The sequence below is a fragment of the Notolepis coatsorum genome (assembly GCF_963971535.1).
Source record: "Notolepis coatsorum genome assembly, chromosome: 3".
In the NCBI taxonomy this organism is placed as follows: domain Eukaryota; kingdom Metazoa; phylum Chordata; class Actinopteri; order Aulopiformes; family Paralepididae; genus Notolepis; species Notolepis coatsorum.
Window position 1 is genome coordinate 46322479 of NC_140167.1, and position 26835 is coordinate 46349313.

General features: G+C 42.0%; 1 protein-coding gene across 1 annotated transcript; it reads left to right on the forward strand.

The window, feature by feature from the left end:
* zmpste24 (zinc metallopeptidase, STE24 homolog) lies at nt 1–26248 on the forward strand. Its single transcript, XM_084310421.1, has 9 exons — nt 1–389; nt 1512–1658; nt 4747–4950; nt 5071–5223; nt 5511–5652; nt 18104–18279; nt 18430–18534; nt 23362–23505; nt 24793–26248. Exons 1-9 carry the CDS (start codon nt 282–284, stop codon nt 25015–25017), a joined length of 1404 nt encoding a protein of 467 aa, XP_084166547.1. The 5' UTR covers nt 1–281; the 3' UTR covers nt 25018–26248.
* The last annotated feature ends 587 nt before the right edge of the window (nt 26249–26835 follow it).

Sequence of the window (26835 nt, forward strand, 5' to 3'; positions counted from 1 at the left end):
CCGCACGGACAATTTTGCATGAATGGAAACTGACAGCAAATGTGCCCGAGTTAACATAGCTAATCATGTCTATGTCTATTTAAAGTGGAAAACATTTTCCCGTTCATTTGTTAATATATTTTTTTAAAGTCTATAATAATCTGTCTTGAAGCGTGTTTGTGTGTCAAGTCAAGTGGGAGAGCAGAAGTCTAGTAGCTGCTAACTACTGTACAAGCTAGCGAACAGCTTGCCAAGCTAGTCAACCCAGCTTACTTGGAACATAGACCAATAACAGGATAAAGATGATTCAAACTATATTTGAACTACCCGTCGAAAAGCAGATATTTTATGCTGTGCTGGGATTTTCGTGGACGGTATATCTATGGGAGGCCTACCTTGCTTACAGACAGGTAAGTTCGCAGCTAACTGTCAAAAAAGCGCACAACTTTGTCATGTTATCATTAGCTAACATAGATAGAGAATTCACCCTTAACCATTATTCTGTTTTTTCGGACTGTTGAAACAATATTAATTGCATGCAGTATAGTTTTTCCCAAAACTGAAACCACGCGAATTGAGACCAATCCGAGATCATCTAACGACAGCTGCTCAAGCTGCTCCATTGGAGTGTGGGTGGGTGGCTGTCTGGCTGATTTTGTGGACTCAGTAATTGCTTGCAATTTTGCACCCAAATGAGTTAATGTACCCATTATACTTGGACCACCACCCTCCGTTCTGTCACTGCCTACAAAGTATGCTCTTATATGGTAAATGGAATAGGTCCAAAAAGTGTCCCAAATTTGTTTTGCATCTTATTTTTAGAGACATTTCAGATAAACCCATGATGATCGAAGGCTAATGACTATTTTACTTTATCATAATGTCACTCCACCAACTAGCTAAATGCATCACTTTTGCCATTTTCTCCTTATCTCCTGAATTTACTACACAATGATTAATAAAGATCCATCTTATCCTGTCCATTCTTTTTTTTTCAATTTCAACATGTAAATGGCTAAGTCAGAATGGCTTTTTAATTTTTATGCACTGATATGAACATTTTGGCCGATACAGATGACCAGTATTAATATTTCTGTTATGGCCGATATCTGATATTACAGATGTCAATATGATCTGTATAAATATAACACATTTCTTTGATAATAAAATTTTCTACATACTATTTCTGTACATACTCGAACAATATTTGCCCACAATCTTGTGCTGCGTCATTGTCACATGCAAGTGACGTTACCCAAACAAACTATGCGTGGCCAAAAAAAGAAACGCACACTGCAGCTAGGCAGAGAAATAATCATCAGTTGTTCACATCGGCCCAGTTTTGCTCATCTGACCGATTCTGATATATGACAGAGACACTGTTATCACCTGATACCGATATGTTAACCGATATATCATGCATCCCTACTTTTTAAATAAGCCAAACATGTTAATATGCATGATTTAGCATTCAAGTGCTCTTTGGGATTTTGAATGAAAGGTGACTTTGTTTTTTTCTTTCAATCACCCAGAGAAGGATATACAGGTCAACCACACACGTACCGCAGGAGCTGGGGTTGATCATGGACACTGACACATTCGAGAAGTCACGCCTTTACCAGCTGGACAAGAGCAATTTCGGGTTCTGGTCTGGACTCCACTCTGAAACTGAGGGGACGGTAAGAAGAGCTGATAGATCATTGGACACAAATTTCTTTTCAATATTTTCATGAATTAATCTCTGGGTGACCCAACACTGAGGTAATTACTATTTCTGGGTCTTTATGTGATCTTCGGCTGATTTCTGTCCTGATTTATTTTGTCCTAAAGTTGTAGATTGTGAACAAATGTTGCCTCCCCCTGTGTTTATTCCCCCAAGTTGTTCCCCCTCCTTAACAGTTTGAGTGCCAGCCTCCGTGTCCTATTTACCCCGTTGCATGCCACCACCCACTTCAATGATAGCGCTCTCATATTTGTGAACGCATAAACTATATCTTAAATTATGGCTATGTGTCTAATATGGCCGTCGCTTATCAATGACTTGTTTGCAGTCAACATTGTCGAAACGGATTGTTTTTTTAATCTGTTAATTTCCGTTTTATACCATTTTGAAAAACGCTTGTTTCTTGAAACTTCCAGAAGATTTCAGAAGATTCTGTGATAAACGCCCTTTACTGGAATACACTGGAATACACAACACGTTGTAATTTTTCTGCCTATTTATTAATCATTTTCAAATAAACGCTAGATTATCGATAGTATGTGTACTTATGCACGCTATAGAAGCGGGCTGAGGCATCGATTATCCATTTCCTGATCAGCACACACACACGCACACACACACATAGGGCCCACGTTGATATCTCTGTGAAAAAAGCTCTGATTATCCTAAGACTGGTAAAATAGATTCCTTACCTCAGATCAGATGTTCTCCAAAAAGATTATTCCAATTCCTGATCGCCATTCCAAATATCGATCGCGTTTATTGATCCAACTCTGGGTGGTCGAAACACCGATTCCACGCTGTTCTGATGGTCCACAATAAATCCGATCGGCTCGAGTTACATGCCTGAGAAGTAAAATGTGGAAGCAGGATTTTTTTTCATGTGTTTCATTCAGTCTAATCCAATGGGGTGCAGTACCACAGGGAGAGACGATAGGGGGCGGTATTTCCCCAATGGAGCTCAGAGAGAGTTCCAGTGGTAAACGGGAGGCTAGATTAATGAAATATGAATGGAAATCACTAATAAAAAATTAAAAACAAGATCTCTCGTCGGCTGGCACTCAACGGTTGGCATGAACTAACGAGATATCTCGTCGTTGGCACTGAAAGTGTTAAAAGAGGCGTTGCAATCACAGCGCAGTGTTGATGACTCGGTGTGATACATCACATTCCCAAATGATAATGATTTCTACCGGTACAGTGCTGGTATTTTGCACAGCTTTTCTGGGCAGTGATTGAGAAACTACATGTTTATATTAAAGTATAGTTTTGAAAAATGTTATGGAAAATTATCATGTTTAGTTATTGAAAAGGTTGGAACGGAATTAAATTGCATAGTCTGGGAAAAGTTTGGAAAAATACTGTTCTGTCCACACCAGTATGATATAACTGCATGTCTAAATCTATGTAGTTGCAGACCCCAGTGTTATTACACACAAAAGTAATGTCTTGTTGTGAAGATTAAGAATAACATTCCTATACGAGAGTTATATCACCTATGAATCACTGACCAAAATCTTGAAATCCAATAAAGAACTTGAACGTGTTCCAGGAGCCAAAATGTGTATTTAGTCTGTGTTGTTTATTTGTTTAGGCTGCACAGGTGCAATGTTTTTTGTTTACTATCAAAGGTTGGTTCTTTCTTTCGAAAGAACTTGAACTATCACTTCCGGTAATTAGCACCCAGGTGTGGTGTCACTTTTATTTACCTGGGCACTTGCACGGCAGAGAGGGAACAAAGAGGGTTAGTAGGGCTCCAATATTTTATATTGACAGTCACGTCACATCATATCACATCAGAGTATAATTTAGTTTTTATTTGATTATTTTAGTATAACAATTGCTTGTTGGTTTATTTTTGTTTCCATCAATAAACACCATAAACGCATCTGGACGTCATAATGGATTTGGTTTGAACGCATCACAATCAAGAGCCTACTTAGCCTCTTAGCTGCATTTTTCTTAACTCAATCAGCGTCAGGGGTCGGGCGCTAGAACGCCATTGCTTTAATCAATGGGGAGACTGCGAAATTTGCGAGTGGTTAAAATATATCTTATATTATAGCTTTTTTTTTTATCCACTTTTTCTCCCATTTTCTATATTTTCTCCCATCCCAATTTCGTATCATCCAATTCAACCCTCCCCTGTCACGAACGCTGTTTCTTGCCTCCCACAAGCCGGCTGCAATGTGGACTACATAGCACAAGTCCCCTCCAGTACTTGAGGTAACAGCAGTCGCATCTTTTCACCTGCGCAGCTCGATCTCTCAGTGGCGAGGAGTAACGCGTGGGAGGCTCACGCTGCCCCCGACACTTCCTGATTCTACTGCGCAGGCGCACCAACCGACCTGTAGGAGTCGCTGTCCACAACGCCCGATCCCCACCCATCAGTTTCCCACCCCCTAATACGGCCAATGTGTATTAGTATGAACGACCAGCTAAACTGAAAGCAATGTGGAGCGCTGGGCTCGAACAGGCAAGCCCAGCGTCTCCGTTATTCGTGGCGAGCGCCTTGCCCACTACGCCACGTAGCCGCCTCTTATATTATAGCTATGGGTCTAATACACCCCCCCCCCCCACACTGCAGCCAACGGTAAAAAGCCACACACAGTCCACACACACAGCTTCGATTGCGGTAGAAAGGGGGTGGGGGGGCAGCAGCATCACAGATGCATAGTTGTAAACGCTCGTCCTGCCGGAGTATTTAAACCCTGCCCGCACGGCTCAGATCGGCCCAGAAAAGAAACTACACCATTTCTAATGGGGTGCAATACCGACTGGAAGGCGTAGGCGGCGGTATTTGCCCTTTTGCGAGCTCAGACCCATTCCCAATGATAACATCAGGCTGGATGGATGAAAAATGTATGGATATAGCTAATAAAGGAAATACCGATTAAAATCTGAGTTTTCTCGTGATTGGCGCTGAATGGTTGGCGAGTTAAGCAGACTTTTCTCGTGACTGGTGCAGAATGAGTTAATAGCAGTTGATAGCAGTCATTACAGGTGTGTTAAAAAGTTTAAAAGATGTTTTCTTTCTCTTGTAGCTCATTCTGCTCCTTGGTGGAATCCCCTTCCTGTGGGGTGTGGCTGGTTGTGTTACAGCTCGCTTTGGGTTCGGCCTGGAGTACGAGATCACCCAGTCCCTTGTGTTTCTGACCTTGGCCACCCTGTTCAGTGCCTTCACCGGCATGCCCTGGAGTATCTACAACACATTTGTCATCGAGGAGAAGCATGGCTTCAATCAACAGGTAAAAACTGTCTGAACGTTAAAAGAAAAGTGTCAGATGAACACAAAAATCTCAACCTTTACAAGTCACTTACTCAAACTCACTCGTTCACTTTCTCCCGCCCCATCCCTGTCTTCCTAGACGATGGGGTTTTTCCTGAAGGATGCCATGAAGAAGTTTGTGGTGACCCAGTGCATCCTGCTGCCCGTCACTTCCCTGCTCCTTTACATCATCAAGATCGGCGGAGACTACTTCTTCATCTACGCCTGGCTCTTCACCTTGGGTGTATCTCTGGTCAGTAGGATAGGACACATCCGCTTTGAATGGACCCATCTCAAGCCCCGCCCTTTCTTCTTGATCCTCCTATCATGACTGCGTTTGTCCGAGGGAAGCAACAGTCCGAATGGAGGATCAAGAAAAGCGGGCGTTGCTTGTGATGGGTCAATCGTGGTTTTACTAACAATGGAATGACAAAATGTAAAGCTTTTAAATAATACTCTACTGTAAGAGAAGATACATTTGGGTGCAACCAAATTATCCTTATTGTTGTTGTTTTTTTCTTTCTATTCTCATGTTTTCAGGTCCTCGTGACTATTTATGCTGATTACATTGCTCCTCTGTTTGACAAGTTCACCCCGTTACCCGATGGAGACCTTAAGACAGACATTGAGGCTATGGCCAAATCTATCAGCTTCCCCCTAACCAAGGTGTATGTGGTAGAAGGTAAGGCACTTAACAATTATATCTGGGGGCTAAGGAATACAGCCACATATGCAATGTGAGATAGTCGAATAGCTCAACATGGTGTAACATCTCAAAATATGTTTAGAATTTGTTAACATGATTAATATATCTCTGGGTCTAGCATATTTTATGCGGTAGTCCTGTTTTTAGAATGTATTGGTACACAAGCCATATCCCAAAGCCAGAAACCAGAGAAGTAAGAATCAAGCTTGTAATATGTTATTTCCATGTCCTAAGATGGTTCAATCAATATTTGTGAACATGAGCTACTCTCTCTCCCAAAGCCAGAAACCAGAGAATTAAGAATCAAACTTGTGATGTCATCAAGTATAAAGTCTGGAGCTGCTCCATTGACAATGACTGGGAGACTGATTTTGTAGACCCACAGAACATTTGTTTTCTTTTGTCCAAATGAGCTGTATTATAGTATATATATATATAATATAGTAGTTCTGACTTCTGAAACAGAAAATCTACCTACAGTATGAACTCAGAACATTCCCCTGGGTACTCTGTTTCATCTAAAATAAAATCTTTCTCAATGAATTGTCTACGGACCAACTTCAGACTGTATATTTCTATATACTCCGTTTACAATTCAGCCATTAGATTTATCACCGGTGATAGTTATGGTACTCACCATTGTATCCTATATAATAAGGTCGGGTGGGCCTCTCTGGCAGAGAGACGTAAGTTGCATTGCAATCTTTTTATTTATAAAGCCATAATTAGTGATTGTCCAAATTATATTGTTCTTCATTGGAATGGACCACTGGACCCTGTCGTACACGATCCAGTTTTTGGCTTACACTTAGAGTGCCTAGAGTTTTTACGGAACTTGGTAGATCTGCTTTTGGCTTTTTTGCCCCTACATCATGGAATACCCTGCAGGAAACACTGAAACTAGACACTCTATTCTCTATGGGTCGGTTTAGAACCTTAATGACCAATCAGGTCACCACAATATGTAATTGTTTTTAAATTATTACCTCTGTTTGAATTTTTTTGCTATTTTATTCTTAAAAAAATATATATATTTTTTTTAATGTATTTTCAAATGTGCTCTTAATTATTCTGATTGTCTGATGTGTTTATATTTATGAACACACTGACACTTGTGTATGTAACATCTCGACGGCACTGTAAATTAGTTTAAAGGGGAACTAGGGCTGTCGCGGTATGACATTTTCTCACCGCGGTTGTGTGTGGCTAATCACCGTGGGATGCGGTGGTACCGCACTTCTATAAAAAGAAAATTTAAGTTTAAATTATTATTATTATTTTTTTATATACCTGTATATATTCTTTTTATTATTAATACATGCGAGTTTACCCGCGATTGTGATTAAAAAACTAAATATAAGTTGGGGCACTCTAGTAGCACACCATGTATCGTGCTGCGTCGCGAAGCGGCCGTCCCGGGTTCGGTTCCCACTCCCGGTGACTTCCATTTGTCGCATGTCTTCCCTGCCTCTTCCCCCCTTCATCCTCTCCTCATCTGTCGGTCATGTCTGACCATGAAAAGTGATAAACGCTAAAAAAAATCTAAGGCCGTAGGAGTCCGAAAACTATTTTAAACATGTTTGATAATCTATCCATTTGTCCCTCAATGTTCTGAAATGTGATAAAAGTAGATTAGGGTGTTGCCTGCTCCTTTTTAAGAGTGAGCGTTGTGGGATATATCTTTACTTTATAAAAAAATAAATAATAATAAATAAAGAACGGGAGTGGTTAGGCCTGCCGCGATAAGCAATAAATCGATTAATTGCCGCGATAATTAAAATGAATGCAATGATTTTGACGGGCGCGATTAATTGCTATTTGCGTGTTTGTTTGAGGCGGAACCAGTGCCCCTTGTCAGTCACTGTCCGTGTTGGGAGGCGGGCCGCTGGCTTTACTACAGAGCACAGCACAGGAGCTCCGTGGGGCTAATGTTACCCCTCATTGTGTCTATTCTACTAGCATTAACGTTACTCATACAAACAATCAATAGCGAGTTATATTGATCACGCTATGTACGATAGCCATGCTAAAACGCTAGCACAACATTAGCACCTAACCTAACAACAAGCCTTAACAAGTCAGCAATCTTTTTGCGAGACTAAACTCTCCGCTCGGTGGCAAATTGTGTTGATGTCGGTTTTGTTTAATCAATAAATGAGGCAGAATACACAGTGACTGTATCCTTTGTTTATTGCACTTGTGCCTGCTGCAAACATAATGATTATGAAATCCTATGCGAGACATTAAAGATGGCGGCGTTCTGTTTTCGTTCAGACTCCCTCAGACTCTCCAACGAGTGACGCGTCTCTATTCTGACCAATCAGTGGTCTGCAGTGTTTCACGTGACTTTTCTGGTACCACTTCTACCAATAAGATGCATGCATCTCACTTCTACTCGCTTGGAACCACGACAGAGCAGGGACTAAAAAAGTACCTGATAATCACAACAATACTTCCGGTCCGGTCGGTGGGCTTCAAAATAAAAGTCTAAAACACCGGAAAAGACGGAGCGGTGGGCTTCAAAATAAAAGTTTGGGGAAATAAATTTCTCCAAAAAAAATTCTCTAACCGGTCGCAATAATATCGCTTATCGCGATATTTTCGGGGGCAATTAATCGCCCAGCAAAATGTGTTATCGTGGCAGGCCTAGGAGTGGTTCTTGTATAGCAATAGATGGATATAGCAAGATAGCATAAGGATATATAGTATAACTGTATATTGTATAGTATTGTATAGTAGTGTATATAAGACCCAGTGCCTCATCTGTAGCTTAACACTGTATTGCACTATCGCAGGACCTTAGCATGTCTTTTACCATGCATTTTAAACTTTATGTACATTATACCTGTTATGTCTTATTCTTATTACTTGTATTATTGCACAATCGCTGCGGGCATGACCACCGTATTTCACTGTATGCCCTGTATGCCGTGACAAATAAAACTCTTGACTTGACTTGATATATGCCCTTCTCCAACTTAAAACTAACGTTATTTGAGTGAACATTTAACGTTATTATACCACTATTTTAACGTTAGTGAATTTGAATGCACATACATAGCTAGTTAAATATCACAACTTGTGTCATTGTTTATCATTGGGGGAAACTAGCCAATAGCTAGCCTATAGCTAACGTTATAGATGGCGAACGTTAACTAACGTTTGCAAACAAAGCTAACGTTATCCAGTTGACATTACAGATAATTTTTTATTTTATTTATCCTTTATTTATCCAGGAATGTCCCATTGAGATACAAGATCTCTTCTTCCAGGGAGTCCTGACCAACACGGCACACAACAAGTTTCAACATAAAACGGGGCATTAAACAAAAAACATACAATTCAAATATAAATACAGAAGGCCATTTGTGCAGTGGCAAGGAGCATAATCAGATCAGCAATAGCATCAGGTAAAACAGTTACATGTTTCATAAAGGGCTAATCGTAGCATACCTTTAAAAGCATTCACAGTAGGAAGTGCCTCTAGACCAGTGTTTCTCAAAGTGGGCGGCATGATGGGGGGGGGGCCTTGAGATAATTTTTTTTTTGTTTTTTTTATTACAGAAAATTATCACTAAAGTGCTATCTGTTGCAGCTGCACTGTTCTCCATGAAAATACCATATTTGGATAAGTTTGACCATTTCTCAAAATCTGAAAATCATTATTTAATAAAACACAGAAAAGGATCACCAAGTTACTCTCGATAAAAAAAACTTTACAGACAACATTGAGACAAAGCTTCCTGACACATCTCCATCCAAACTCTTGGAAGAACTCATTGAAATCTCATCTGATACCACCTGGAGAGCTAGTTTCAGAGTGTGTACCAAGTATCTCATGATGCAGCAGTTAAGGTGTTGATACCATTCAGCACCACATATCTGTGTGAAGCTGGCTTTTCATCCATGACAGCTCTGAAAACAAAATATAGGGCCAAGTTGAGCCTTGAAGATGACATGCGTGTTGCCTTGTCAAAGACTGACAGCAATAAAGACTTATTTCCTATGTTCGCTTTGTAAATTCCCAGTCACTGAGTTGAAGATCTGCTGTTTTGCAAATATGTCAAAAACAGAGCGACAGCTGATGAGCACTTCAAAATTATTGACAGTTACCTGACAGAACATGGACTGAAATGGGAGAACTGTGTGGGCTTTTGCTCTGACGGTGCGCAGGCCATGGCAGGGAAAAGGAGGGGGCTACAGGCGCTCATCAAGGGGGTCTCGCCAAACGCGCAATGGACGCACTGTAAATTCACAGAGAGGCGCCAGCGTCAAGACATCTTAGCCCTGAGCTGAATGAGGTTTTGACAGAAGTTATAAACGTGGTAAATTTCATCAAAACCCGACCCCTGAAAGCGCGCCTGTTCTCTGCGCTGTGAGGAGATGGGAGCTGACCATTCTGCAGTGCTGTTTCACATGGAGGCAAGGTGGCTCTCGCGAGGGAAGGTGTTGTCAATTTGAAAGGTCACCATATTGGTGTTATTTCAATAAATTTAAACATCGCCCCATTTCATGACTATTTTGTTGGGGCGAGGGGGAGGGGGGGCCCAAGATATTTTGGTCCGCCAAAGGGGGGCCTGACAGAAAAAGTTTGAGAAGCACTGCTCTAGACAAAGTTTTACTTGCATCGTATTCCATAAAAAGGGAGCATAGTGGGAGAATGCAGCTTTACCAAGCTCTGACTGCATCAAAGGAACATTTAAAAGCATCCCATTTGCTGCTCGTCTGGTATTAAAAAAGCAAGTATAAAAGGACAGAAGTCTGGAGATATATAAGGGCAGCTTACCTAGCAATGACTTAAGGATAAAAATCAACATGTGTGATTGTCTTCTTTGGTACAGAGAGGACCATCCTAATGACTGATACAAAGTGCAGTGGTGGGTGCGAGAGCCTGCACCGTTACAAAACGTATGGCAGTATGGTACGCAGAATCCAGCTTTTTAAGCAGGGAGGAAGGAGCATGCATATAGATTACATGGCCATAGTCTAATAAAGGCAGAAAGGAACTCTGCACAATTCTCTTCCTGGCTTCAGACGGGAAACATTTACTGGAAAAAGCCCAGTTTAGGTCTAAGTTTTCTCAGTAGGTTCCCAATATGAACATCAAAGGCCATCTTTTCATCAATCCATATGCCCAGATATTTATAGGATGCTACTTTGTCAAGGCATGTCCCTTCCAGTGTCAGAATCGGAGGGACAGCTGTATTAGCTCGAGAGCGAGAGAAGGTCATGTACTTGGTCTTTTTTGCATTAAGGACCAGTCTTAGCCTTAGCAAGGAGTGTTGTAGTGTATTAAAAGCATCCTGTAGAAGCTCTATGGCCTGAGTTAAAGAGGAAGCCACTGTAAACAACTGTATCATCGGCGTATAAATGAAAACATGCTGGGTTTATCCCATTTCCTAGTTCATTTATAAAGATGGAAAATAAGACGGGGGCCAAAATAGAACCTTGTGGAACACCTTTGTTTACAGTAAGAGCAGCTGAGGTATAATATTCTACTGAAACACAGTTCTTTCAGATGGATAGTTTTTAAACCAGCTCAAAGCCATTTTACCAAGACCTATGCAGCCAAGCCTCTGCAGTAGCAATGCATGATCCACAGAATCAAAAGCTTTAGACGGATCAACAAACAATGTTGCACAGTGTTTTTTCTTGTCCAGTGCTTCAATTGTCATTTGAGACTAGCATAGTCGCTGAAGTAGTACTATGGCCTGATCTGAAGCTTGACTGAGACTCGTTAAGAATATTATGGTCAGTTAGAAACTTTTTCAGTTGTTCGTTTCCAAGAGATTCAAAGACTTTGGCCATTACAGACAGTCTGGAAATAGATATCATAAATAAATCATAATAGCTATAATAACGTTAACGAAGTGAGAGTAGGGATTAGGGAAACGTTGATGTAGTCAAGAGTAGCGGGAACGGTACGGTAGAGAGAGGCAGCACTTAATTTGCGTGTAACATTAGTCAATAACAATATCACAACTTGTCATTGTTTATGGGGGAAAACTAGCTAACGTTATAGATAGCGAACGTTAACTAACGTTTGCAAACAAAGCTAACGTTATCCAGTTGACATTACAGATCATAATAGCTATAATAACGTTAACAAAGTGAGAGTAGGGATTAGGGAAACGTTAATGTAGTCCCGAGTGTAGCGGGGACGGTAGAGAGAGGCAGCACTTAATTTGCGTGTAACGTTAGTCAATAACATTAAGAATAGAGAGCTGCAAACGGAAATGAATGCCCAGTCCTTGAGAGAACGGTTGTCTGGTCTACTGTCACCACCTTACAGAGGGAATTACCCCGAAGTCCGGCTAGTTATAACAAGCAAGTTACATGACCGGCACTTCGGCCCGCGAGTGTTGGGAGAACGCTCCCCTGAACTCTACTGCGGTTCAGATGAATACAGGAAAAGGTATACATTGGGGGCTAGAGTCCGGGATATGAAAATAAATCCTGATTTCATCTGTGAGTTGTAAACTGTATGGAAACGTGAAGTTAGCTCATGCTACTGGAAAACGGACGCACAAGGCAATCTCGTCATTAAATGAACTGAGTTAAAAATGATGACTCCCCATTTGTTTTTAGTTTTTTTTTTTACCATGGTTGTCGCGGTTGTCTCTTCTCCATCCGCGGGTGCCTTGACACACCGCGGGATTGCGGTGATGCGGTTACCGTGACAGCCCTAAGGGGAACTATATTATAAATGGCCTTTTCCACCCGGCGGCTACGTGGCGTAGTGGGCAAGGCGCTCGCCACGAAATCTGGAGACGCTGGGCTTGCCTGTTCGAGCCCAGCGCTCCACATTTGCTTTCAGTTTAGCTGGTCGTCCGTACTAATACACATTGGCCGTATTAGGGGGTGGGAAACTGATGGGTGGGGATCGGGCGTTGTGGACAGCGACTCCTACAGGTCGGTTGGTGCGCCTGCGCAGTAGAATCAGGAAGTGTCGGGGGCAGCGTGAGCCTCCCACGCGTTACTCCTCGCCACTGAGAGATCGAGCTGCGCAGGTGAAAAGATGCGACTGCTGTTACCTCAAGTACCGGAGGGGACTTGTGCTATGTATGACTTAGTCCACATTGCAGCCGGCTTGTGGGAGGCAAGAAACGGCGTTCGTGACGGGAGGGTTGAATTGGATGATACGAAATTGGGATGGGAGAAAAATATAGAAAATGGGAGAAAAAAGTGGATCCAAAAAAGAAATGGCCTTTTCCAGTGTTTAGCATTGTTTTCTAGCAATGTGGGGTTGTACCAACACTGTCTATGTCTCAAATTCTCATTTTGGCGCATTCCTCCAATTCAGATGAGACAAGATCCTTCCCCACTGAACCAATCCATTCTGAATTTTGGTTTCTGTGACGGAAGCAGAATTATTTGCATAATGATATGCGTACCTCCGCCCCTTCTGTGGTTTCGTTCCACCACTCGCAATCAACAATTCGCTCAACAACGGAGCGAGTGAGAATAACACGGAAGCGGTTTCCCTGTCACTGACACTTCCTCAAAAGAGAGAAAAAGGGAGAGAGAGAGAGGGACAGACAGACAGACAGACAGATGAAGAGAGTGAGAGAGAGGCTCTCATACGGTGCGACTCGTCTCGGAGCGATCTCTCCTCTGTCTCTCCCCCTGCATTTACACACACTCGCGAGTCGAGCCGCTCACACACGTGCACACGAGCGATCTCGGAGTGATCTCCTATTTCTCTCTCCCTCGCTCGCTCGCTCGCTCGCTCCCTCTCTCTCTCTCTTGCTCGCTCGTTCAATCTCTCTCGCTCTCTCGTATCAGCACTCGCTGTATCACGTCAACCTGTTGCAAAATATCATAGCGCACGCTCCCACACGTATTCCGATCCGTGCAATAATATTCACGGGGGTATATGTTATTTGAAACAAGTTACCAATCCGTGGGATTATGCCCCCCCGCGGCGAAATTAATTAGTGTCTCTCTATCTCTCTCTCCCCCAAAAGGTATCTGCCAGTGCAGTGGGTGACTGTCACTCAAAGCGCATTGCGAGTATGGGCGGAGCCCAGCCAAAAACAACGTGGAATCTTGAAGGGCAGAAACTGCTGCTCTAGTACTTGATTAGAAATACAAAACAATGAATTATTTTGAAAAAAAAACGTACAGATGTGTTCCATAGACTCACAGGAATTATGTAAAATTGCCCAAATAGTAAGATAGTTCCACTTTAATTAATTTAATAGAGTAAAAATAAAGATTGCGGGGGGAGCTCCAGTAGCTCACCGCGTACCTCGAACGCTATTTCGGCGTCGGGGACAACCGTGCACGTCACGGATCTGGGGTAGCGAGTTCGACTCCCGGACAAGCCGTACTTTCTCAGAGTGTCTTTCCCCCGATCTATACCCCCATTCAACCTGTTTCTGTCGGTCATACTTGACCAGAAAAAAGCGATAAACGCTAAAAGAACCAGCTGACTGGTCAAAGTTTAAAAAAAAATAAATAAAGATTGAATTGAATATTTGATGACATCAGTTTGAGTTTTAGCACTCCGGTTTTTGAGAGTTGCTCATTTTAACGAATGTTTTTGTACTGTCTGTAGGGCTGGGTATCATTTGAAAATGTAAATACCTGGGATTCGATACCAAAATTATACTTTTTTCAATATCTTACTTTGCAGAGTTATTTGCGTAGCAGGGTGCTGTCTGAGCCAATCGGGGGCTTTGTTACATTTAGTAGAAGAAATGTTAAAGGTCCCATGTCTTATAAATTGCATTTTTCAGTGTTTAGCATTGTTTTCTAGCAATATGGGGTTGTATCAATGGGGTCTGTCTCTAATTCTCATTTTGGCTATCAGTCCAGTTCACATGTCACAAGATCCTCCCCCACTGAACTAAGCCTGATTTGACTGTTTTGCTGATGTGAATAAGGCATTGATCTGCATATCTCAGCCCCTGCTTCACCGCCCACAATCAACCATTTGCTCAACAACGGAGCGAGTGGAAATACTGACACTTCCTCAAACAGGTTGACGTGGCGCGGGTGCCGACAGAAAGAGCAGAGAACAAGCGAGCAAGAGAGAGAGAGAGGGAGGGAGGGAGAGAGAGAGATACTGAGCATTTACACACACACTCCCGACTGCGTGTGTGTGGGGAAACACACACATGCAGTCTGGACGCATCTCTCCTCTCTCAGCTCAATAAATTAGAATATCGTGGAAAAGTTATTTTATTTCAGTAATTCAATTAAAAAAGGGAAACTAGATTATAGATTAATTACACACAAAGTGAAATATTTCAAGCCTTTATTTGTTTTAATTTTGATGATTATGTCTTAAAGCTCATGAAAGCCCAAAATTCTGTATCACCAATAAAAAATTAAAATAGATGTATTTTTCTTTTGTATATTGAAATGTCGGCCTTCTGAAAAGTGTTCATGTATGTTCACTCAGTACTTGGTTGGGGCTCCTTTTGCACAAATGACTGCAGCAATACAGCTAAATATATAGACTTTTCCACAATATTCTAATTTATTGAGCTGCACCTGTATATTGTCATTTGAAACAAGTTACCAATGCATTGTCCCGTGGGATTATGCCCCCCGCGGCGAAATTAATTAGTCTCCCCTCTATCTCTCTATGTCTCTCTCTGTCTGCCAGTGCAGACTGTGGGTGACTGTTACTCAAAGCGCTTTGCGAGTAGGGGCGGAGCCCAGCCCAAAACGGCTTGAAATCTTGAAGTGGAAAAATGCTGCTTTAGAGTACTTGATTAGAAATACAAAACAATGAATTATTTTGAAAAAAAACATACAGATGTGTTCCATAGACTCACAGGAATTGTGTAAATTGCCCAAATAGTGAAAGGAATAGCAAAACATGGGACCTTTAACAAACTTGCTTATTCAGGGTTCCCACGGTACCTGGAAAACATGGAAAACATGGAATTAATTTGTTCATTTTCCAGGTATGGAAAAGTCATGGCAACTGAGCAAAAGTGAACACTTACATGGAAATAGAAACAGTTGTGCTGGAAAATTGTATTGGATGATGTGTAAAATAGTAATAAAATGAAACTATTGAGCACAAAATTAAGATGAGTTTATAAAAACCCTTTACATGTGAACAGCTTTTACTGTAGATAGAAATAGATGGCATCCTATATTGGATGTTGGAATTTGATGCAGGCAACTTGGTGATATGGACTTTAAAAGTATAGTTTCGGATTGGTGGACTTCAGAAATAATAACATTACTCACGATCTTAATGGAAGGGTCAAATACATGCATTTCCCAGCCAACACGGGAGCCTTGACATCTACAGTGAAACTTCTTATGCAAGTTTATCCTTAAATGTAAGTACTGTAGCTGTGTTTTAACTGTGTGGTAAACCTGGGTTTATCAACGTTAGTTAGTAAGCACTAAGCAGTGCAATCTTGCTAACTAGCTAGCAACTTGAGTTTGAGTTTGTTTTGAATTTGGATTTTGTTAATGATGCAAGCCCATAGAGTGCAATCTTGCTTGTCAACATTTAGTTTGCTAACTAACTAGCTACTAGCTAGTGTTGGCTAGCTTGCATTGCTAGCTAACTACCAATACATTTTCACATTAGGCTGTGACATTACTTCTATACTAGTTGACATGAATAGTCTAGTCTTGATACATTTTGTAACATTCATTCTTATATCTACTTTTAGCTATTTTGTGATTTTTTGTTTTTTTCTTGAAAAAGATTATACTACTAAATAGGAACATTTGGGGTGAGACATTTTTGAAAAATCATTGATCATGCCTAGACTGATTCTATACATCTATACTGTTAAGCTAAGCTTACTAGTGGGGTTGCTGTACTGAGGAACCACAGGGAAACCAGCCTTATGTTTTCCCTTTTAGGTTCATTAGTTTGATTTACAAAAGAAGAGTAGGCATACTACCCCTTCTGCGTAAGACTCATTATCTAATAAGACTAATAATAAAGGAAAGAGGGAGGAGGAAGAGAAGAGGGGCGAAGATGAAAGAGGAGGAGAAGAAGAGGAGGAGAAGAGAGTAGAGGATGACAGGAAAAGGGAGAAGAGTGGAGAGGAGTTGAGAAGAGTAGGAAGAGAAGACAGGAGCGGACACAAGAGGGGAAGTGTGGAGAGAAGAGGACAGGATGAGATGGGAGAGGAGTGGAAGAGAGAACATATATCAATCCCAGTGCTCATGTGTTTAAAAGTTCCAGTTCAATAAATAGTTTTTCATCTACAGCTTGTTGCATTATTTCATGCATTGATATTATCAACAATTAGACATAATCTCTAAGCATTTACAATGTCGACTTGACTGGCACATCTTTTAAATCAAGTAAGTAGTCCGGTGTCCTAGGGGGTTGTGTGAGGGGAGGGGGGCGCGGATTGGGGCGGAAAGCTTCAGGGGCCTATAGATCATCACTTAATATGGTACCTGGAAAATCAGGAGGTAGCATGGAAAAAAAATTCAAGGCAAGCGTGAGAACCCTGTTATTGGCTCACTGACACTGAGGAGATCACAACACCAGAGGGAGCTCCACAAATCATGTTAAACCCAGATTCGGCTCAAACAAGGGACTAAACACGTTTCACAATTATGCCACATCAATGTGGAACACCCTACCTAAAGCTGTAAAGGAATGTGAATCACTACCCACTTTCAAAACCACTCTCAAAGAACACCTACGGGAGACTGCAATTCGAAACTGGGCCCTGTAAATGTCCTAACCCAACCCCCTCCAATGTACAGTAAATTACCTAGTATGGACTTTTGTCAATATTCCAATGTACAGTTTTGCTTGTACAGTTGTACAGTGTCCCCAACCACTCCTATCCAACCCCCCCACCACCCAACCTCCTCCAATGTACAGTTTTAACGTCAAATGTATATACTCTCTTTTCTGGACTCTTTTTGTATCACACTCAACCCACCCACCCAACCCCACCCAACCTCCTCCAATGTACAGTTTTTACGTCAAATGTATATACTCTTTTTGTATCACAAACAGTACTGTATTTGCAAATCTGGTATGTCATAAATGTATAGATGTAGCAGTACTGTATCTGTATGTCATGTATGTCATATATGTCCTGATGAATTGAAAATGGGGGACCCTGATGTAAACAAGACGAAAGTCTTTCTCTGGTCTGCATCCCCTTAACAATTGTGTGTATTGAGCTGTACTGTATTGTACCCATTCTGCAATCTGTTAATAAAGTTTTCAATCAATTTCAATCAGATACTTGGGTATCAAACTTTGTTTTGAATGACTGAAATGATTGAATGGTTTTTCAATACTCAATAATAGTATTGAAGCAATTTCGATTCCCAGCTTTCTTAGTCCAGTGGAATAATGAATTCACAAATGTGGCACAGTTCCCATTTTAACCCATTTCATACTTGCATTAAAATGCTGTCAACTAAACAATCAGTATCTGCCTTACAAATAAACGATATGTTCTTCCAGGTTCCAAGCGTTCCTCGCACAGCAATGCATACTTCTACGGCTTTTTCAAGAACAAGCGCATTGTGCTGTTTGACACCCTGCTGGAGGACTACTCTCCTCTGAACAAGGCTGGAGAAGCAGAGCCAGAGCAGACGGACACCGAGGACACGTCCAGCGAGGCCAAAGCCAAGCCTAAGGTTACCATACAGCGGGTTGCTATTCATTGTTCATGAAAGTTCTACTTGAAAATCACAAGTTGGTAGAAAGCTTAGTCACTTTTTGTTTTCAAGATAATATTGCTAGTTATTTTTTGTAAACTGACATTGTTTTTCTCATTATTTGTCCAGAACAAGAGGCAAGGCTGCAACAACCCTGAGATCCTTGCTGTTCTGGGCCATGAGCTGGGTCACTGGAAGCTGGGCCACACTGTTAAGAACATTGTTATCAGTCAGGTCGGTTGAGTTACCTTGAGAGAGATTCACCCATACCTCGCTACCTCAAGATTGATTCACCCATACCTCGTTAACCTCGAGAGAGATTCACCCATACCTCGTTACCTTGAGAGATTCACCCATACCTCGAGAGATTCACCCATACCTCGTTACCTCGAGAGATTCACCCATACCTCGTTACCTCGAGAGATTCACCCATACCTCGTTACCTTGAGAGATTCACCCATACCTCGTTACCTTGAGAGATTCACCCATACCTCGTTACCTCGAGAGATTCACCCATACCTCGTTACCTCGAGAGATTCACCCATACCTCGTTACCTCGAGAGATTCACCCATACCTCGTTACCTTGAGAGAGATTCACCCATACCTCGTTACCTCGAGAGATTCACCCATACCTCGTTACCTCGAGAGATTCACCAATACCGAGATTCAGCTATATCTCTTTACCTTGGGAGAGATTCATCCATACCACTTTTTCACAGCCTTCTCAATTTTCATTCAAGTTCTTATCCATTACCTATACTGAACAGTATGAACTTAGACCATTACCGTACTTTTCGTACTATAAGCCGCGGCTTTTTCCCCCATTTTTCGACCCTGCGGCTTAGGGCTGGGCGATATGGCCAAAAACGTTATTGCGTAAAATTATAAAATTATTTTCATATAATTCGATATCGATAATTATCATCGATATAATTTCTGTCAAGTTTAATTAACTTCTTATGCCCGGCGCCGATGGACGGGCTATTAATAGACTTGTTTTGCTGCTGCGAATGTCTCGAGTTGATGTCGTCATCAGTCCGCGCACGTTAGCAGTTAGCCAGAGCAAGCGGTGTATCCCATGATAATGTACTAACTATCACCATAAAATACTCCGTTCCGCCCCAATACATTGCAACGACGTCCACCGCATACCCCACACTACTCTAACCCATAGCTGTCAACACACACGGTTTTACCGGGATTCTCCTGTTTTTTCGACCCTCTGCACGGCCTCTTCACGGCTCACGGATTGGTACGTATTTTGTACTTATTATTATTATAATTTTTTTTACAAAATTGGTGCAATTCTCCTCCGTGACGACAGGTGGCAGCAGTGTAGATTAGACCGTTATCACAGGAAGTCAGACCGTTGCGACCAGAAGAAGACAGCGACGCGACCGGATAAAGCTCAGAGCTCAGGGGATTGAGTAGACTGACGCACCGAGGCAGCCGCGGACCGAGCGTGTCAAATCAACTTAGCCAGTGTCTCTTGATTGCCCACTCTGTGGCTTTTGTCTCTGGAACAAAAGGTTTGCAAATATTCTGTGGATAAAACAATACAAATGCAGGAATGTGTAAATGTGTTGGTTGGTGAACACTAACAGCCGTTTGCGCCTCTGCGCCTCCACTGTCCCCTCCTCCCATTCCTCCACTGACGCCCAATTTCCTGAATGCGATTTATACATATAAATAAATTGATCCGTTTTAAAAGTTGTCGTGAATTGTCATGGTATGACAAATACAGTTACTGGTAACTCGCAGGCATTGCAGAGATATTGAGGAAAAACACAAAATCGCATTGGCTTTTTTTCTATCATTTTTCTCTGTAGAATGAATGAAAACTTTATTTAACAGATTGCAGAATGGGTACAATACAGTACGGCTCAATACAGACATACAGACATACTACACAGACATAATAGACGCACACTGTTCCAAAAATGATATTCCCATTTCCCACTGCTAAATTAATGACCATAGGTATTTTTTATAGCTTTTTTCAGGAACATGGCATGTCTTTTTTTATCATGCATATCCTGTTACCTATATTTTTTTGCATTTTGCACAATCAATGCGGGCGTGACCACCTGCATTTCACTATGTGACAAATAAACCTCTTGATTCTTCTTGAGTTGTCGTATTAATATGTAGCCTACAGTGATGAAGGTATAAAGACACTGGTAATACATTGATTGATTGCTAACTTTAACAGATGGGTACAATACAGTATTGTGCAATACACAATTGTTAAGGGGATGCAGACCAGAGAAGGACTTATTCCCCCATTTTCAATTCATCATAACATTTATGTATGAATTGTAAGATTTCAATAAATATGAACATGTTAATGCTACTACTACATAAACTGAATTTATACTGAATTTGTCTTACACTTAATGCAGGGATGTTCACAGCATTTCACTTTCAACCAGGTATCTGATTAATTTAATGTAGCAACTAGTTCACCCAGTCCTTGTTGGACTGATAACTTTAAGTGGTTGCCTAGTGGAGATTTAGGATTCACTGACTGTAGACTGTAAGAAAAAAAGCTGCAAGAAAACTAAATGTCTGGCATCTATGGTTTCCAAATACTGTCAAATTACAGTAAAATCGAATGCATTTACAGATTACAACCTTTATTTAATGGTTAATATTTTGATAAAAGGTAATTTACTGTATTTGTATAGCATTTACACTCTACACAGTAGGAAAACAAAATTATACCGGTTTTGACCAGCAGCGACGAGGCAGCTCCATTAGGAGGGGGCGGGGCCGGGTGGGAGGGGGCGGGCTGAGGGGGTGGGGCCAGGAGAAGGGGCGTGGCTAAAACCTGCATGTTTTTTTCAAATCGAAATGTTGACAGCTATGCTCTAACCGTGGCCTCAGAATTCACGCCACACACCCACTCGGCACGTAAAAACTATAAAATAGCGGCGTGCAAGCTAATTATCCTAGCCAGCCTTGTTTACTACCCAGAGGCAGAGGTAGCGGGTCTCCTTCGCTGTCGGCCATCTCCTTCACTGATTGGTTGTTAGTGCGTGTGCTCATATCCAAGCTTGGAAAATCGATATATCGAAACTTTGCGACCACGTTTCATGTTTATTTCGAGGAAATAATTTATCGCGATAGTTATCGTTATCGTTTTATCGCCCAGCCCTACTGCGGCTTATATAACGGTGTGGCTAATCTATGGATTTTTACAGCTAACTGGGCGCGCTCACTCAGCTCTGTGACCGTCAGATCAGACTCCTAAATTTGCTGCAGCAGTGCACGCCTTGCCCCTCCTCCTCCCCCTCACGTCAACAAACCATTACGGCAAGAGTCTAGTGTATGAGCAGCTCAGGGCTCCTCTTTCAACATGCTGCCTACCTACTGTACCCGGTGCTGCTAACTGGTTAACGTTATGAGTGCTAACGTTGCTACCTACTATACCTGGAGCTGCTAACTGGCTAACGTTATGAGAGCTAACGTTGCTACCTACTATACCCGGAGCTGCTAACTGGCTAACGTTATGAGAGCTAACGTTGCTACCTACTATACCCGGAGCTGCTAACTGGCTAACGTTATGAGAGCTAATGTTGCTACCTATTATACCCGGAGCTGCTAACTGGCTAACGTTATGAGAGCTAACGTTGCTACCTACTATACCCGGAGCTGCTAACTGGCTAACGTTATGAGAGCTAATGTTGCTACCTACTATACCCGGAGCTGCTAACTGGCTAACGTTATGAGAGCTAACGTTGCTACCTACTATACCCGGAGCTGCTAACTGGCTAACGTTATGAGAGCTAACGTTGCTACCTACTATACCCGGAGCTGCTAACTGGCTAACGTTATGAGAGCTAACGTTGCTACCTACTGTACCCGGAGCTGCTAACTGGCTCTATCGTTATGAGAGCTAACGTTGCTACCTACTGTACCCGGAGCTGCTAACTGGCTAACGTTATGAGAGCTAACGTTGCTACCTACTGTACCCGGAGCTGCTAACTGGCTAACGTTCCTGTTTAAACAAAAATGTTAATAAATGCTTCCTCAAACAGCCATCTCTTTCCCGACAATCCCCTCTGTGCACGAACCCTTACATATGGTAATTAAACATTAAAACACCTGCGGCTTAGCGGTCAGGTGGCGTAGCGGAGATTGCGTTCGTCACCAACACCGGAGACGCTGGATTCGCCTGTTCCAGGTCGTTGTAAACAGCGACTCCTACAGTTCGGTCGGGGCGCCTGCTCAGCGCGGATAGGATCTAAGGGGGGTAGTGTGATCCTTCCACACGTTACACCCTCTCAGTGAGAGTCCGCGCTGCCAGGTGAAAAGAAGCGGTTGATTGGCTAGACGTGTGTCGGAGGAAGCATGTGATAGCCTCCACTCAACCAGACCGACTGTGGGGGGTAAGTGCGCAGCGACCAGGAAGGGGATTGGGAATTGGCATAACGACTAACATTGGGATGGGAGAAAATCGGATGAAAAAGGAGGGGGGAAAAGATAATAAAAAAAAAAAAAAAAACCTGCGGCTTATAGTCCAGTGCGGCTTATATATGTACACATTCAATTTAGCTGCTGCGGCTTATATTCAGGTGCGGCTTATAGTGCAAAAAGTACGGTAGTTTAGGTTCACTGGACAAATATGATTGAGATATAAATGCAAAAATTCCGATAAACAAGTTGCTTCACTTGGATTTTTTTATATCGTTATGTTAATTGTTGCTCCTGCTATTGGATTTTAGTATTTGGTGTTTTTGGAATGAACAGTAAATTACGGTATGCATTGATAAATAATATTCATTACTATATTATTTAATTCCTTTGCATATTATTATTTATATATAGATGGTTAGGGTTACCAGTTTCTTATTGGTGCTTCCAGTTACCTCCCATGTGTTTTAGACCTACTGTATATTAGTAGATCACTGTTACCAATTAAGTAATGCAACCAAACCATATAGAAATACTCAATAACAATACACAATAACACTCAATATGCACTGTGTAGATGCAAGTTAATAGAATGCTAATGACACACAGTAAGTACTTTTTGCTCTGCCCCTCTTTCCGTGCAGATGAATTCCTTCCTGTGTTTCTTCCTCTTCGCGGTTCTGATTGGTCGGAGGGAGCTGTTTCTGGCCTTTGGTTTCCATGACAGCCAGCCCACGTTGATCGGCTTGATGATCATATTCCAGTTCATCTTCTCCCCTTACAACGAGGTGCTCGTTGCTTTCATTACTCCATGGCTAAAATTCAGGAACCTTGTTTTTATTAAAGGAAATTACCCGCTGGTGAATTTCACTTTCCCATTCAGTTTCGATTAAATCTGATCCCAATGGTAGGGCTGGGGATCGGGACCGATTTCCTTCTATATGGATACATTTGGCCCAGATTTGGTTGGGCATGATTTGCGCTGGTTTCAGGGGGGCCAGCACCTGCCATTGTTGTAAAAACATTTTATTTGGTTGACTTGAGTTTCCATAGTAGTTGAACAGAAACGCAATGCAAACTAGAGATGTCTGCAGGACAGGAGGCACGCTGGAAATCTTCATACATCCACTGAAAAAAGGCATAGATTATGGCTGGATGAATTTCCCCCCAATAGTTTTTCCCAGCCCTACTCGTCAGTGTCCATGTCATTTATGAAACCAGCTATCCTGTTCCTCTCAGGGCAGGGAGTTTCTGTATGAGGAGTGTGAACTAATGTCATCAGCAGGAACACATTTACATACACACTGGCATCGATTATACATGCCAGAGTTTGAGCTAGTTTTGTGTTAAGTGCAGAACCTCAATAATCTGTGACATCAACAAGGCACCTTAGGGCGGCTAGGTGGTGTAGTGGGCAAGGCGCTCGCCATCAACGCTGGAGACGCTGGGTTCAAATCCAGCTCTCGGCGTTGCTATCAGCTTGGCTGGTCGTTCATACTAACACAATAGGCAGTGTTAGGGGTGGGAAAGCTGATGGGTGGGTCCTGGGCGTTGTGGAGAGTGACCCCTACAGTTCGGTCGGGGCGCCTGCACAGCGAGGGTAGGATCTGGAGAGAGGTAGTGTGACCTTCCACACGTTACACTCTCCCGGTGAGAATCTGCGCTGCCAGGCTGGCTGCCGGCTGGCTGCACATGTGTCGGAGGAAAGCATGTGACAGTCTCCGGCCTCCCGGACCAGTAGGGGGGAGTGCGCAACAACCAGGAAGGGGGTTGGGAATTGGCATAACGACTAACAGTGGGATGGGAGGAAAATCGGAAAAAAGGAGGGGGGGAAAAGATAATAAAAAAAAAACAAAAAAAAAACAAGGGACCTTAGAGTTAAAGGAACCATAGATAAAATAATAGAAAAACCATGCAGTGGGACATGTCCTATAGGTGTGATGAAGGAAATATATAAAACACCTGTATTGTCCATGATATGACAAAGTAGTTCTTCTCATTCCACGTGATTGTATGTAATGTTACGTATGTAAACACATTGAACATACTTTTAAACTCAAAACGTCTCTCTCCAGCTCTTGTCCTTCTGCCTCACGGTCCTGAGCCGCCGGTTCGAGTTCCAGGCGGACGCCTTCGCGCGGGCCATGGGCAAAGCCTCTGAGCTTTACTCAGCCCTCATCAAGCTCAACAAGGACAACCTGGGCTTCCCTGTGGCCGACTGGCTGTTCTCCATGTGGCACTACTCCCACCCCCCCCTCCTGGAGCGCCTCAGAGCGCTGGGCAACGTCAAGCAGGACTGATGGGCACAGAGGGGTGGGTCGCCCAAGGGCCTCCGCAGACCGCTCCTGGCCCTGTGATGTTTTCTATTTATCTGTACCCCCAGCCTCTTTTTTTTTTTTTTTATTGTTTTAGTTGATCCCACACTTCGCCATACTTTCCAAAAGGTTCCTTTTTGCCTAGAAGTATTTTCTTAATTTCTTTTCTTTTTTCTTTTTAAACCCAAACAAAACCAAACCGATCAGCCCAAGCCTGGAACAAGCGCCTCAAGATCATACCGAGTATGAGATGAAGTCATAACCTCTGCTCTCTTCTTTCTTAAGGCGAACATAGAGATGCGTCTGATAAGCATTTATTGTGAAAGCAATGCATGAGAGCAATGCGTCTTTAAAATAAATGCCATCGTCGGTAGACCTCACGTTTTTCAAGGGTCTAATTTTATTTCTGCTAAGATTTTATTCCTTAGTCAGTTTTATTTAATTGATATATTATTTTATGTGGAAAAAATTTAAGAATTCCGAACCATAAGCATTTGTTGTTCCCAAAAGAAACCTCATTAAACCTAAATTGTACTTATAGAATACTGTAACTACTGTAAATACTGTAACTATTGCAGGTGTCGTGTTGAAGTTGTAGTGTCAGGGTGATGTTTCTGAGGAAGAGGAAACTGTGGGGTTGAATTGGTTGTGTCTGCAAGACCTAGGAATTGTACCAAGAGTGCAATGTTGCTTATTTGGCAGTGCCTCTCGACAGGCACGCTCAGCCATATAATGGTCCCAAGTGATTGAAGTAACTAATCTCAAATAGTTTCACCCAGGGCTGGCACTCTGGCAGATGCAACATGGCCCATTCTGTATTGTGATGACAAGATTTGAGTGCCTGTAATTCTCTTGGGAATGGATCTGACTTTGGCTTGGTAGTTTATATGTTGGAATGGAGTAGACGTAACATTTTGGCGACGCATGAGTAAAGGGAGAAATTATCCTTTTAAGTTGGAATTTACTTTATTTTTTTCAATGGGATATTTGTTTCTATTTCTTTTATTTTTTAAACTTTGTGTGAACAAGCGTCCAGTTGTACCTGTAAATAACTTTGATTAGAGTAATAGTAAATAAAGGGGAGAAGTGAACCATGGAATATATTGAATGTGGTTTGAAACCTTGTGTTGATAATACAGTATGATATTGTTTAGTTTCTTCTCTTGGTTTGGTGCCTGTGTGAGCTTATCTTTGACTAACAAGCAAAAGATTTATAGGGGACTTGGGGGGAGGGGGGGGGGGGGGTGACCTCTCACTACAGGAGTCGATGTCTGGTTGGATTTATCTGGAGAACATACCATTTTTTCCTTGCTGCATTGTGAATAAAATCCTTGAAAGCTAATTTTTTATCTCTTATTTTGTTATTTACTTATTGGCAACAGAGCCCAAATGAGCTGGTGGTTATTGATAAAAACACCCATTGTATAGCGTTGTCTGGTGAGATATAGAAAATACCATATATTTGGGAAAAATTGGCTAACCGATATTCTTTATTAAACTAATAAATAATTGCATCTTTTAAAATGTCACTATTGTGCCAACAAAGTCCTAAATATAAGCTTGTTTTCCACCAGGGCACTTCAGAATAGACTACCCAAAGTAAAACACGGGCACTCAAGTCTGAATGTTTATTGCAGGAGGGTAACCGATATTTCCACAAGCGCATTCCTCTTTAAAACTTGGCTGAAGTGCGTTGGACATCACTTTTGGGACTTTAAAGTCCTAAATATATCATAATGCCAAAAAACATTCCATAAGGTGTCAAATGATGGACATAGAAGAAGAAATTAAAGGTGCACTATG